General features: G+C 31.5%; 2 protein-coding genes and 1 long non-coding RNA gene across 3 annotated transcripts; all 3 read left to right on the top strand.

Moving 5' to 3' along the window:
- Positions 1-1133: 1133 nt before the first annotated feature.
- Positions 1134-2713, top strand: LOC145314800 (uncharacterized). Its single transcript, XM_080154880.1, has 4 exons — positions 1134-1284; positions 1925-2039; positions 2275-2344; positions 2642-2713. The coding sequence occupies exons 1-4, from the start codon at positions 1143-1145 to the stop codon at positions 2711-2713; spliced, it is 399 nt and encodes a 132-aa protein (XP_080011006.1). The 5' UTR covers positions 1134-1142.
- A 407-nt stretch (positions 2714-3120) lies between these two features.
- LOC145315163 (uncharacterized) lies at positions 3121-6479 on the top strand. Its single transcript, XM_080155201.1, has 4 exons — positions 3121-3235; positions 3484-3577; positions 5239-5365; positions 5873-6479. The coding sequence occupies exons 1-4, from the start codon at positions 3128-3130 to the stop codon at positions 6261-6263; spliced, it is 720 nt and encodes a 239-aa protein (XP_080011327.1). The 5' UTR covers positions 3121-3127; the 3' UTR covers positions 6264-6479.
- Positions 6480-13543: 7064 nt separating this feature from the next.
- On the top strand, positions 13544-14799 carry LOC145315161 (uncharacterized). Its single transcript, XR_013877966.1, has 4 exons — positions 13544-13701; positions 13782-13833; positions 14060-14108; positions 14399-14799. It is a non-coding gene; the product is annotated as an uncharacterized LOC145315161 (long non-coding RNA).
- The last annotated feature ends 442 nt before the right edge of the window (positions 14800-15241 follow it).

Raw genomic sequence — 15241 nt, 5'->3', positions numbered from 1 at the left:
TGTGTGTTATTCTATTGGTCTGAGTAAATTTAGTAAATTATCTTCGTATCAAAGTAATCCTTTTTTGCTTAATTGCATTAACATTCTATAAATAAATATTGCTTTTGAACGGTTTCTAGCTTATTTTGTTGCCTTTACTATTAAGCCTTAGTAACATTTTAATTCTGGTAAAATTAAAGAGCTGAAATATAAATGTTTACATGCGAGGTTGCATGATTTCATAAAATAGATTATACGTAAGATGTGTCATACATTTTTATTCGCAGCAAACACAAAAAAATTTTAAATTCATGAAAACACTTTTCAGTAAAATTTCAACAATGTTGAGCTGGATCTTTAAATCATTTTAGTGGTGAGCCAACTTTCCACCAATGAGAGCACAGCATTTTATGAAATGCCGCGCTGTGATTGGCTTACCACTAAAATGATTTAAAGATCCAGCTTTGTAAAACTTTTAAGCATTCTAATAATCAGCGTTCGGCGGCCGCGACTAAGCTTCAAATGAAAACCCGTCTGGATGCTTTTAAAATTTTAAAAAAGAGGGATTGCCATATTAGGACTTTCAGTTGATTTTTAATTTGTACAAGGTTAATTTTCCTCCGTGATGCTTACAGGCGGCTTACGCACTGCTGCCGAGCCCTGCTAATAATATTCTTCAAAATAATTTGCAATATTTCTATGGTGGTAGGTACCCAATAGTCCGCGCAAGTTGAAAATTTATAGGGACAACTTAAAAACTGTCTTAAACTAGTGATTGGTTTCAAATTTTTTAGTTTTTGTACATTTTAGCAAATATATCTTTCTTAAAATATTTGTATATTTTAGGAACTATTAAAAATGATACAAAATTGTGCTTTTAATTTGCCTATCACCAGAAACATTCATTTTTATTGATAAGAAATTTTGACTTTTCAAGTTGATTAAATAGTTCTGTAAAAAATTGGAAGCAATAGTTGCTATCAAATCATTTTATTTAAAGTTAAAAGGAGCATTAAAATTGTAAATTTTCAAAATTTAGACAGATGGAATCCTAACTTGTGTTTTGAATTATATTAAAAAGTTCCATATTTTATATCTATATTTCCTTAATCTTTATTACCTAATAATAATAACCCAGTTTCCTTTGCAGCTTTGTATTAAAAATGAGTTGTAGCACCAAAATTAAGGCAAGGACAGCAATATTCTTGTTTGATGTACTGCTCCCCTTGGTTGATCTATTCAGTGATTTAATTGTGTTTTATGGTTACTACAGGGTGCAACAATTCAAATATGCTATTGCAACAGGTTATCATTTGAATGTACATATCTAGCGTGACGAGTGCGGGCAGCGGAACACGGTTTGACTGTAGATAAGCTTCGCTTTAATCCACATAACACAGAGGTTCTAATAAATATACAAGTTTATTCATACAGAAATAAAACAATACTAACTTCAATATCTACAGCATTAGGATGGGTTAAATAGGATAACAATTGATTCCTTCCCCTTATATATTTTAGGGAAAGAAATACAAAAGAGAATTACATTTCATATTCATGATTTATCTAAAAAGATTCAATTCAAGGACACTATTATTATGGGGCGCATAGAAACTCTTCCGCTACACAGACATTATCTTGATTTAGGTTTATTTTTTGCTGATATTAACCCTTAACAGTCGGGCCCCTTGCCGCAACCTTAACATGAGACTTTTAAAGATTTCTGGAGACCTGGAGGATCAGGACCTCCAGGATCATACCTGTAACCTGAAATTGACTTGACCACCTGTATTTGATATGAGGAAGTACTAGATGATAGGGGCGAAACTCCTGGTATACAATAAACTATAGAACTTTTTGATTATTGAATTCAATATTATTTCCTTGGATACCTAATAAATGTTTTTTTTCTTTGCTGTATATATTTAGTTCATATTTTTTTTAGGTTTTATGATTTTATTACCATCAATATTAAGCCTCTTGGATGTGGTCATGTTACCTGAAAAGAGAAAATACTGCCAAAATTATATCTTAGCTCTTTTCACACAACTCTCAATAAGGTAACAAGGTTTTTCCAAACTCAAGATGCTATTCTTATTTCTACAAAAGTAAGGTGTAAAAAAAAACCTTGGATCATGGAAAGAATACGAAGTAGTGGGTTTCTTCGAATTTTCACAGTATTAGCTTTTAATTGGTTAGAAATAGAAGAAAAGCTACTGTGAAAATACGACAAAACCCACTACTTCGTTTTCTTTCCATGATCCAAATCTATTTTTGAAAGCTTTTGTTGTATAGTGCCAATGGTATAGCCAGATTAAAATATCCAGACAGAAAAGAATTCAAACAAAGGCTGTATGATTTAAAGGTATGCTTTTATTTTTTTTACCAGAATTTTGTTTCAGAAAACAAACATCTTGACATCCTATCCTAAAGTAGTGTTTATTGTCAGAAGATCTCAATAACTATTGAATCTATTGGTTTTTCTGTTTTAGGTAACACCCTATGAGGTTTTAGGTAATTTTATTTACAGATTTAAGTTGTGGGATAATTTTAGGCTATATTTTTGGCCCTTTTCTGCCACTAAAATGCATAACTCTTAGATGCTAGGGACAAATCCGCTAGTTGGGTAATATTTTTTTCTCTGAAATTATACTTAATTTAGATAAATGACATTTGTGGAGAATCTTGGTACCAAGCATCTTTGCAGCTTTCTATTCTAGGCATCAAAGTTTAACATTGCAAATATAAAATAGTAAGATATTGGATATATTGTTTTACTTTGTTAGATAGAAAACAACGATGATAGCGTCCATGAAAATGATGCTCTGAAACGGTAGGACAAACGAACAATTACACTTGTAAAGTGTCAGGACCAAAAAGCAGAATATTAATGTATAAAACTAAACAAAATTGTAAATTTGTTGTAAAACTGCTTAAATACTTAATCATAGAGATGCTTCGCTTATAATATTGTATCTTGATATGAATCTGTATTCAAAAATTCAGATGAATAGGTTAACTATATCACATAAAAAAGGTTAAAAAATAACATGTTTCAAATAGCCGTACGGGCATTCTGGTTACGATTCTAGAGTTGCTACGTCGTTATGTAATGTGACTATGATTCTTTGGTAAAGGAAGCAATGATATGTCAATAACAGAAGATTGGCAATACTTGACAAGAATTTCCCTGGCAATATCTGTATTCAGCATTCTCTATGGTCTTCATAACTACTATCTTCTTCACATATTTAAGGTTTATTAGTTTTATTCAATAGTGAACTACTCTATCATTCGTATCTCTGTTGTTGTGAAGATGCTCTAAAATTTTATCCAAATTTGTAAAAGCTGCAATTTATAATATTTTTCGGTTTTCAGTAGAATCTACCAAAATTGTATAAATTTTTGTATAAAGAAGTATAACTACGTCATTTTTAATTTTTAAAGAATTTGAATGAAATTTTAATACATTTCAACATCTATAATATGGACATTTCTTTGAAGAAATCTGAGTTAGAGCCACGGACAAGAGATGTGTTATTAGTTTCAATATTAGAGTCCCCGGCAGTTATAACTTTCATTGCTCTTCCTGTCACAGGTAAATTTATTTGTACCGAAGTTACTCTATAATTCGGTCCTACCCCAAACGTAAGAGTCCCAAACGTCAGAGTGGACAAACGCAAGAGTCCCAAACGCAAGAGTCCCAAACGCAAGAGTCCCAAACGTCAGAGTGGGACAAACGTCAGAGTGGGACAAACGTCAGAGTGGACATTGCTTAAGTAAAACATCAGAGTCTATGCTATTTTAATTATATGACAAAAAATAGACAGTTAGGCCCCCTAGCCTGCCTAGCCGCGGGCGCTCGGCCCCCTAGCCTATAACCTAACCTAACCTAATCATAAAGAAAATGACTCTGGCTGCAGCACTCAGCACCCTGGCCTACCTAGCCGCAGCGCTCGGCCCCCTAGCCTGCCTAGCCGCGGGCGCTCGGCCCCCTAGCCTATAACCTAACCTAACCTAATCATAAAGAAAATGACTCTGGCTGCAGCACTCAGCACCCTGGCCTACCTAGCCGCAGCGCTTTAATGATTATAAAATCGAGACTCATACGTTTTACTTATAAAATGTCCACTCTGACGTTTGTCCCAAAAATCCTGCGTTTGTCCACTCTGACGTTTGTCCCACTCTGACGTTTGTCCCACTCTGACGTTTGGGACTCTTGCGTTTGTCCACTCTGATGTTTTTCCACTCTGACGTTTGGGACTCTTACGTTTGTCGTGGAACCTATAATTCACTTTGTCTGAACGTCAGTCAGTCCGTAACTCTATGAGGAAAATATGATTTTCTCAGATGTTATTCAAGATAGATGACTGATTTTTGTTTGACGATTCCTTATACCAATTTGCATTCCCATATAAACAACCCCTTAAATAGTGGATGTAAATATTCATTTATTTCCCTGGTATCTCATTTATATCCCTGGTATGATTTTTATTTTTTTTTGGGAGATTTTAGAATTTTTATTAATTACTAAAAGAAAGAAAAATTATACCAGGGAAATAAATAAAATTTAAAAACCCAAATTAAACCACATTTTACTAGCATAAAAATGAGTTTTTGTTTAAATGAGAATGATATTCCTGTCCAGTTTTTTGTTTAGGAATGAATATTTCTTACCCGAGGGAATAAATGATGGACCGATAGGTCATCATTTATTCTCGTGAATAAATGATGACCTATCGGTCCATCATTTATTCCCTCGGGTAAGAAATATTCATTCCTAAACAAAAAACTGGACAGGAATACCCCATTCAGTCAGTAAATCACTTTGTCTGTTGGTATGTTAGTCATACTACAAAATATGAATATATGAGAAAGGTTTCGTGATTCTTGATTTTAACAAATGCTCTTACGGTTGTACTCATATCATCCTTGTTCATTTTCTTACTAGAAAAGCTTCTCCATATTACTAAGTTTATTTTTGTCAGACAGTCTTAGTTTCCTGCAATTTGAGAGATAAAGTTTTGAAGATTCTTCTTCTCTAAAACTAGTTTATTCATTCCGAATATATCTGCTGTCAGTTTACAATGCTTTTGGACAATAAGCATATAGGTAAGATAGAAGAGCAGGAATAGAATTCTGTAGGAATAAAGCCCCAAATTAATGTATTTGGGAGGGTTTGGTGGTCCATTTATAGGTAAAGTGAAATCACCAACCAATCTTTTTCTTTAACTTAACATTTTTTAAAAACATTTTAAGTGATTTTGATGTTACCCGAGGAGCTAGATATAGTTTACAAGATTGTCATCTACCTGGTCATACACAATGGATTTACATTAGCAGTTTTCTGTGTCTTCAGGCGGGCCATGTCTAATTTAGTTTTCAGGTATTTTTTATAGCTTAGCTACTCTATAGCTACAATTAATTATTAGAGTATAAAAATTGCTCTATAAGGTACATACTACATACCATGTGAACTAAACAAGTGCGTTTAAACCATATGTTTAATAGTAAATATTTGAAAACATTTTTGTTTCTTGCTGTGCTTTTTATGGATAGTATTGCTCTTGTACATCGGTCTTATTCTTGATCTCTTACTGTGCTATTTTTCGCTAAAAATTATTTTAAGCACTCAGTGCAGAGGTATGCATAAGGGAGTTGTATCATCTATAATACGAAGCGGCTCTCTATTCGACACATGACAAGGTTCTCTAGTACACCCCCTTGATGCACTCCCGTACAACAGCCATCGGGGAGGATCAAGTTAAAATGTCACTCTCCTTCAATTTAAACGGGTATGAAAAAAATTCTAATTACCAGCTAATTCAATGCGTTGACACACATACTAGTAACAGATCTTGTTGGGGGTGCATTAAATTCTCCTCCTATGTAGGTGTTACGTGCTTGTTTACGCGCCCCTGATAGTCACCCAACTATGCCAGGAAGAACACTCATTCAATCAATTCAAGAAAGCAAGAACATTCCAGTGTTGGCTCTCTGTATTCCACGCTTTCTTTGCTTTATTCTGGTATCTCTTATTCTACTTAAGAATGAGGTCAATACAGAAAGAGGATAATAATACCAGAATTATAGCGCTGTACATTTTGATTTGCGTAGCAGCAATATCCTTTGTGTTACACTTGCTTGAAATATTTAATAAGGTTTGTTGTGGTCGGACTTTTATGGATGAGGTTTTTAGACGAGGTTTAGGTTCCCTAAATTATTCTACACTTACACTTCAGAAGTTGCCATCAAAAAAAGTTCAACGAGAAGTAAAAACTTGATTACCTTTTTAATGAGAATCTTTATAACAAAAAAAAATAATAACAATCTTCAGCCCCTGAAAGGAGCTCTAACTTGTAATATTAATCTATTTCTCTGAATGAAGAAATACAGATCATTGCAAAGAGACTATAAATGAATTTTTGAACGAATATTTTAATTCTAGCTAATTTTTTGTAATTGCTTTGTTTTTTTTCAATTTGCTAAATAAAGTAATACTGTAAATTTAGATTTTTGTTAATGTAACAAATTTATTAAAAATAAATCTATCATTTTTAAGATGATGAGTTTTTGCACTAATATTTTTAAATCCATTATTTATAAACTTTAGGACAAATTTGAAGACATTGAAGTGTTGATAGGTTTATGTGTCTCTGTATTTAGACCTACAAGTATGACAAAATCCTTAATAGCGAATCTCAGAAAATCTGAAAAAAATGGAGCATTTATTATTGTATTAGATGTCTGAACTAGTGGTGTGCACAGGGTTTTGCCAAAGGTCTGTAAAACTTGAGGGGCCGAAAATGACTGGATGGTAGGCCAACCTAATTTAATTTCTGAGGGGAGTGTTCATCACCTCCGTTACCCCCTCCCCCCCCCCCCCCCCCGATTTTAAATGAATAATAAACAAGGATGACAAGCTTGGCTTTGAACAATTTACGAGGACAACATAAAAAAGGAAAGTCATCGAATAAAAAAAAATATTTTTATATAACAATACAAAAATAATAAACATAAAAACTATTTCACTAAATTTTATGAAAATAATTTTATACATGTTGATAAGAAATTTTTTTAATGTTAAAATTTTGCAATAGTTTAACCTAAAGAAGTTGTATCAACTTTTTTTTTATGGCTAGCCGGTTCTTTTAGTAAGTAGTAGATGTAAAATTTTTCATAGAATTCAGATATGCAATCGGTTTTTTTGTAGACCTCTTATTTTTTAAGTAATTTAAGTTTTTTAAAAAAATAATTAAGTCGGTTTTAAGGTACTAAAACGCAACAAAATAAAAGAAGAAAATGGCCAGTAAGAACAAAAATAGTAAGATCTTTAATTTGACACCTTACTTTTAAAATTCTGTTGAGTAATTATTGAAAAAATCTATTTTTTTAACCTCGGTTTAATAAAAACTTTAGACCTAAATATTTTCTCAAACAGACATAAAAAACATGGGTTCATATATACCTTTAGAATCAGAAAAATATTACGAATCCATTGTAAGCAAAATTGAAAAAAAGTAAAAAAACAAAAAAATATAAAAATGGCCAATTGTATTTTTTGATCTGGCAACACTATCGTCTTCCCTTTTTTACCCCCTCTTTACCCCCTCTATACCCCCTTCCCATTTCTATACCCAATTCAAAAGTTAAGACGTTGCCTGTACAATATAATATGATATTTTCATATAATTCCTTTTATTGTAGTTTATATACTATATTGTAAACTTTTTTTTTCAATTTTGCTTACAATGGATTCGTAATATTTTTCTGATTCTAAAGGTATATATGAACCCATATTTTTTTACTTGTGAAATGATAAAATTGAGTTCAAAGTTTTTATTCTCGTGGGTTTAAAAAAATCGATTTTTTCAATAATTACCTGACAGAATTGAAAAAGTAAGGTGTCAAATTAAAGATCTTACTATTTTTGTTCATAATGGCCATTTTCTTTCTTTTTTTTGTTGCATTTTAGTACCTTAAAATCGACTTAATTTTTTTTTTTTAAACTTAAATTACTTAAAAAATAAGAGGTCTACAAAAAAACCGATTGCATATCTGAATTCTATGAAAAATTTTACATCTACTACTTACTAAAAGGACCGGCTAGCTATAAAAAAAAAAGTTGATACAACTTCTTTAGAATGAATGTCCGTCCGTCAGTTTGTCCGTGAATTCGAGAACTTCATATATCGGACTACGTGTTTTCTCTGATGCTAAAAGAGTTACTAACGGCTGCGCGCCTAGATACTTTGTCTTCAAAGGGGTAAAATAAGGGTAAAAATAGGAGCCTATTTCCTTTCCGGAACCTATGAAAAGCTTCCATAAAAGGGAGAACTAAAGTCAATTAGAATTATTTTGCTTTTATGGTTATATAGTAAAATATTATTATTGAAAATATTAAATGAAGTACATAATTTTTATTATTATGAACTATCAAATCATTATAAATAACTTGCATTTTTCACTAAATTCTGTTTAGATTTTGCAATACTTGTTAATAGATTTATTTAGCAAAAATGAGTCATGTCGTCTATTTTTTGGTTTGAAAATGTAAAGATGAAAATATCAATCGCTTATTGTAAACCGATCTTAAGTAAATGAAAAATATTCGAGAAAAAAATAACGTCAGGCTATTTAATGAGTTTTTTAACACTTGGCTATTAAATGAGTTATTCTTCTACAATCTTGCTGTATTTGTTATGAATGCAGAAATAATACAACATTTGAAGAAAAAAAATTTTGCACTCACGAAATAGTTTAACATTCCAACTTTTGTAAAATCAGTTTTAGGCCATATTTTAAGAAATGCGCCTTGTATAAAAGATTAATGTAACACTTATTTTTATTGCGATAAGATGAAGGCTAAGATGAAGCCGCTAGTCTAAGATAAAAAAAAACTATTTTATCTTAAAATCAACAAACTTTAAAAATTAGGTTATCCTATCAACACAAAGCCTAAAAATCACAAGTAAATAAGAGGCCAGAAATGTTTTGATCAAAATGCTGATAAAAAAGTAAAATTGCAAGAATTCTTTGCGTGACTTTGTTTTGATAGCGTTGACTGATTTTGTCTTTAAATTTGTCTATAAATAAGTAGACATAAAAGCTAGCAAAATACAAACTCGCGACTTAGAGCTCGCAGTGGATTTACATCTGCTTTTTGCCAGGGAGTTATAAGTTCGAGTCTTGGCATAAAGAGAAAACTTTTAAAAATGGTTTCTGAATGCTACTTTGACAGACGTCCTGTTACTAAACAACGAAGGATAGTATTAAAAGGAAAACTGCCTGAAGGCGACTATAAACCAAATTGAAAGTAATATTTTTCCATATGAAGCATATCTTGCACAATATAGTACATAAAATATCCTAAAATATATCTCTTGGCAAAACAGAATGCGTTTTCTTTTTTGATTTATGTGTTGTCATATAAGGAATGAAATATATCTTAGCTACTCTATGTATATGTTAGACATTGAAAGGCTAAATTAATTCAGATATTTCAAACCATCTGCTGAAAAATGCATCTTTTAAACTATGTCAATATGTTATAACCCATTTTTAAGTAGACTTTAGAAATTAAATTATTAGTGTAAGGTTTCGTGATTTTTAAAAAGAATTATTTTAAATACCAAGGTAAAATTGTAAATAGCATTTAGTAAAATAAATAGGAAACATAAAAAAACACGTAATGAAAATAAAATAACCTGGATACAATTCATTTTAATAACCCAACAAGGATTATTAAACTTTCAAAAAAATTTTTTGCAATATGCTTTGTTATTTACACTGTTCTGCTGTTAAAAAGGAATAAAGAAAATGTGAGATTCTACCTTTTAAAATTTCGTCCGTTTAAAAAAAATCATTTAGACAAAAATTTTAGCATTTTCTTTTCCAATAGTCTAATGTTGGCACTCGAATGCAAAAAAACCCTCCATTTACAGAGATGTTGTTTAGCATAAGCCATAAATCCACAACCTAAACGATCATCTATTCAAAGCCTGAGCTGGATCTTTAAATCATTTTAGTGGTGAGCCAGATCGGGGTGAGCCAACTTTCCACCAATGAGAGCACAGCATTTTATGAAATGCCGCGCTGTGATTGGCTGAAATTCGACTCACCCCGACCTGGATCACCACTAAAATGATTTTAAGATCCAGCTCAGGTAACTAAAAATGGTCTGCAGAGCCTAGAACGAAATTATTTTCTAGTAAGGCTTCGAAACCGATTAAAATCCGATGGATTAGGACCGTTTCTGAGCCATACTGAAAAGTCATGTATCCTAACACGTCACAGACATTTTCATGAATAATAAAAAAATTCATAACATTAATTTATGTTTTTTTTGGCTCGGGCCGTTGGCCTACCGTTGCCAACACAGTTGGAATTAATCTTATAATTTGATATTTTATTAGTCGGGACAACCTGTCTTACTATCCGATTAATAACTATTAAAGACTAGATTATTTTTTATTTTAGACTTTTTTGCTTAGATTAGTTTCTTTATTAATCTAGAATCTTTCTAAGAATAACAAATTATTATTCTTTCTTTATCCTGGATGTAAATAAATATACAAAGGCCAAACTTATTGTGTAATGAAATGCCAGCTTAGCCAGAAAATTGTCATTACTCAGGTTTCTTCCCCCCAGAAAATATATAAATAAATAAGAAGACATTTTCTTAATTACAGTTCAATCTTAAACATTTACATAAGTATCAAAAAAAGGTAGATATGAAGAGAAAGGTAATTAATAAAGAACGTCATTTATTTTGCAATAGGTATTCTGTACAATTATGCGTTTAATTTAGTGCAGTTTGACATATAAGCGCATTTGAATTGAAGCTTGCAAGCAATTTTACAGAAAATTGCAAAAAAAAGATGCTCTTTAATAAGATAATTAGAAGTCAATTTCAGGTCAAGTAACAACAAACTTAAGATTTCAGTGACTACTGTTTCGAACGAATTCTCCAATTTAGGATAGCTCAACAAAGGTCCTGTTATGCTATTTTGTTTCAAGATTTGGATGGTTTTAGCATATTTTTCAATCCTCTAGGTGCTAGTGGCGCAACCACTAATTCAACAAAACACACTAGAAATTAAAATATTGTTGGATTAACAGTAAGACAGACAAAAAAAATTTTTGAGAACTATCTTAAATGAAAGCCAAGAAAATCAATAAATAATTTGGTATGGTATAATGATAAAAATTAGTATTGAATTGAGATATAAATAGAAATTAAGTATAGGTAAAAAGAAGTATATACTAAGACAAATTAAAGCATATAAATAAAAACTGACAGAACAACCATATTAATGGGATAAAAATGTAAATAAGTTAGAGAAAAAGGCGTAATATTTGTCTATAAAAACTGTGTCCCATGGACACTAGGGCAACTAAGTATTGGTTCATATTCAAGTACAAAAACCTGAGCACAAAATTAGTACAAGATATTGTAAAATAGACCTCTCCGAAGTTGATTATCAAACCTTCCTGAAAGTCCTTTCAAATAAATTAATTATTTTGAGAAAGCCACAAAACATAATGCAGAGCCACATAATTTGAAAAATATTTTTTTCTTAGACAAATTTATATTTTTTTATATTTTTGAAGTTGCCTGGTTCTAACAAAATATTTTATCTCAAGATGTCTAGGAGATCAGTCCCTTTTGAATTTTTATTTAGGTTAAAGCAAAACTTTTAAACAGAGACTGTGCATTCTTTGATATGACTCAAGTCCCCTAAAAATACCCTTTTTGCATTATTTTTAAAAATTATACATACTTTCTATGTTTTTCTACAGATGGCCAAATTCTGTGGCACCCAGCCGGACAGGTATTAATAGAATAAAAATGCAATCAGAAAGTAATCATTTTCCTGTCCTCATTTCTCATCCACAGGCCAACACACAAACCACAGATATAATAAACAAGGATAATAACATCCATAACAAGCTAATCATATAAATAATGATTATAAATCTTTTAGTAATACATCAACATCAACCGAAAAATTGTACAACCAAAGCACGAATGACAGATAGATGAACAAATTTAGTTATAAATAAACTGCTTGACGTTCAGCTGAATTTTTACCAAATGAATCCACTTTGTCTATCTTTATCAGAAGCTGAGAAAATGAACTTTACATATTACATCAATATTTAGAACATAGATCAATTCAAAAGAATTTTTTAATTAATTTCAGAGGCAAATTTCAAATTGCAAAGCTACCTTACCTTTATCTACAAATAAACAAAAAAAATACTCCGCTAGTTATGGATGTTGTAATCCTTGTTGTTTTTAACACCTTTCTTAAAAAGAATATATAAACAAATTATTACCCAATGTTTATGTAACATTATTTCTATCAATGGAAAGCTGGGAAATTCCAATTTTATCGGTAAACTTCTCTTGGAACTCAATGCTTAACAAATTATGCTGGCTTTCCCTAATCAAGGATTAAGGAGTTGGAAAAAGATTTGTTTTAGTAGTTGTATGATGCTTAGAACCTTGAAAACGGCTAAACTTGTAGATTTTTATCTCCATGTCTATTTGAAATAAACACGTAGCTTTTCCCTTTACCATTCTCCCTTAAATGGATTACATTTTAAAATAAAACATTTTTTTGGCAAGGCTTTGGTAAAAAAATTCTTCGACAACTTTTCTTTATAGAGTTTATGAACCCCACTGCACGATAGACTATTATAAGCCCAGGACTGATACTAGTCTTTTTATTATTATATAACTACAGGTTACGCCCCTAGAGTCCTCTATGTGTTAATTCTAGGGGTGGGGAAGGGAATTCGAACCCCCCTCATTTCAAATTAAAAAGAAAAAGTACAAAGAAATTTTGGGTGTGTCATTTTTTTTCTAGGGATCATTTCTTTTCTGAAGGTGCCCTCCCCAAAATAGTCAGTTATAGACCTATGAGAATATCCATTGTAAATGAGAACCATATCGGTTCAGTGGTTCCATTGGTTCAGACATACACACAAACATACATACTATTATTTTTTATAAGGATGAACTAAATTTACGACTAAATTATCAGTTCCTTAATTATAAAACTTCAAATTATGCTTTTTATTATCTACTACATTACGTATACGTGTAAATTGGGCTTTCACGGTTATTTAATAATTTAGTTGTCCTGGTGAAGTTATAATTTACGCTCCACACATTAGTAGTATCACAACTACTGTTTAATAAGAATATGTTAATATGTCTTCCTGTTTCTTTAAAAATAGTCTATTTTTGCACTTCATCAGACAACAATTTGACTCTTTAGTTGCTATAGACTTTGAGGGGGAGAAGGGTCCCACCCTCCTAAATACAAATATTGAAAAATTGTGAAAGTATTAACCTACCCGTTTACGAGAACTTGATGGACGGACAGACATAGAAACAAATTATTAAATTAAAACCTAGTTATATTAAAATTTCCAATTAAAAAACTCAGCGTCGAAACATGGTAATAAATAAATCAGATATTGTCCGATCAGACTTGTCCGTTCTTGTTCTGATTTTTCGTGTGCATATGTTTTACAACCCCTCTTTTCTAAAGCCCTTTGGACCAGACGCTTGGGAGTAATTTTTTTTAAAATCGCCTTAAATTTTTAGTTTTTAAAATGGCGGTGATCCAAGTCATACTTATTGAATGCAAATCAGGATCCAAGGCAGATTTTGAGGCTACCATGAAAAGAATAGTGGCAACAACTCAGGTAACAAGGGCAATTGCAAATAAAGTAGAAAAACATGTATGATTTTTTAAAAATATAAACTCGCTATTTATTTTTCCTAGAAAGCCGATGGCTGCATAGAATGCCACCTCATCCAGAATTCAGAAAAAGAAGGTAATAGTTATTACTCGTGTTATATTGATAAATTATGTCTGACATCATATTATATCCAGTTTTCTATTTGTTGAAATCTGGATATAATGGAAATAGTTATTACTCATGTCATATACCTAGACATTTATAAAATTTTGATTGGTTCCAAATTAGTAGTGTCTAAACTTTTCAATTAACAATTTCAATCAACAGAAGGGTTAATTTTTATTTTTATTTTTAATCCTAGATTCGTACTGTATCCTGGAAAAATGGGAATCTCAAGAGCAAGCTGATAAGTAAGAATTTTTTATTATATCTTGATATTAAAATATCTATTTCTCTATTTTTGGAAAGTATATTTCAAAGCACTATTGCAAAAAGAATATATAATTAACTCCCCCCCCCCCCTTTACAAATGTCCAAGTTTGGGATGCTACATTCACCCCTAAATGCAAACACCTTTGAAAACAACTACAAAGGCGTTAATTTTTACAAATCAGATGAATGTTTGAATTTTTAAGTTGTTGCCATATTTTAATGACAGCATAAAGAGAAGAAGCTGAAATCTATTGAAACTTTTTTACAGGGACGGCGAGGCAGAGAATGTGCTAAAATGGAGAAAAAACGACAACATTGGGTTTTCTTTACACAAATTTAATATCATCTAGATTTGATTTGGTCTAAAATAAATGGGAAATGACATCTATATGAAATTGTTTTAACTTTCTAATCATATTCAATTATATTGATGTGTAAAACTTTTTTCTCTTTGCTATCATTAGGGAGCACTATTTTTATAAAATTATAAATAAGGATGCCAACATTAATAAAAGCTAAGGTGTAATATCTCATGGTAAGTAAAACATACATGAACAGCTGTGGAGTCTCATCACTGAATAAGCAGAATATTGATTTATGATTGCACAAAAAAAATACAAAAAATGGGATCATTTTTGTGTATTTTTCGTAAAGTTGTGTGTTAGTGTGGTATCCGCCTAGGTTAAATGGCAGACACCAGAGTTCAAATGACTACGGCAGTGCGAACAGACGTGGACACCTATACTATAGAGAAGCTACGCTTCTCTAGCAATCACTAAATAATAAACAGAGTCTATTCAGTTGTTCCTTTATTCAGGGTCTAAGGTTTACTAAAGTTATATACAACAAACAATAAATACACAGATAGGAATAAGTAATCATAAACAGAATCAATATAATACATATACAATAGTCAGTTTGGGCAATAATGATCCCCCATCCCTGGAAAGGGTGGGGGGAATTAACAATACAGCTTAACCATAATAAGGCTGTCAGAATCTATCATTAATTTTAGGCATAGGGAGGGGGTCGGCAGACCCCTTCCCCAGGACTCGGGGGAGGGCCCTCGGCCCTTCCCCGAACCCAGGTCAGGGTTGCCATAGGCATGGCT

The sequence above is a fragment of the Acartia tonsa genome, chromosome 3, assembly GCF_053477335.1.
Source record: "Acartia tonsa isolate MP-2025a chromosome 3, ASM5347733v1, whole genome shotgun sequence".
NCBI classification, from domain to species: domain Eukaryota; kingdom Metazoa; phylum Arthropoda; class Copepoda; order Calanoida; family Acartiidae; genus Acartia; species Acartia tonsa.
The sequence above is the reverse complement of the archived record's forward strand: the minus strand, read 5'-3'. Positions and strand labels throughout refer to the sequence as shown.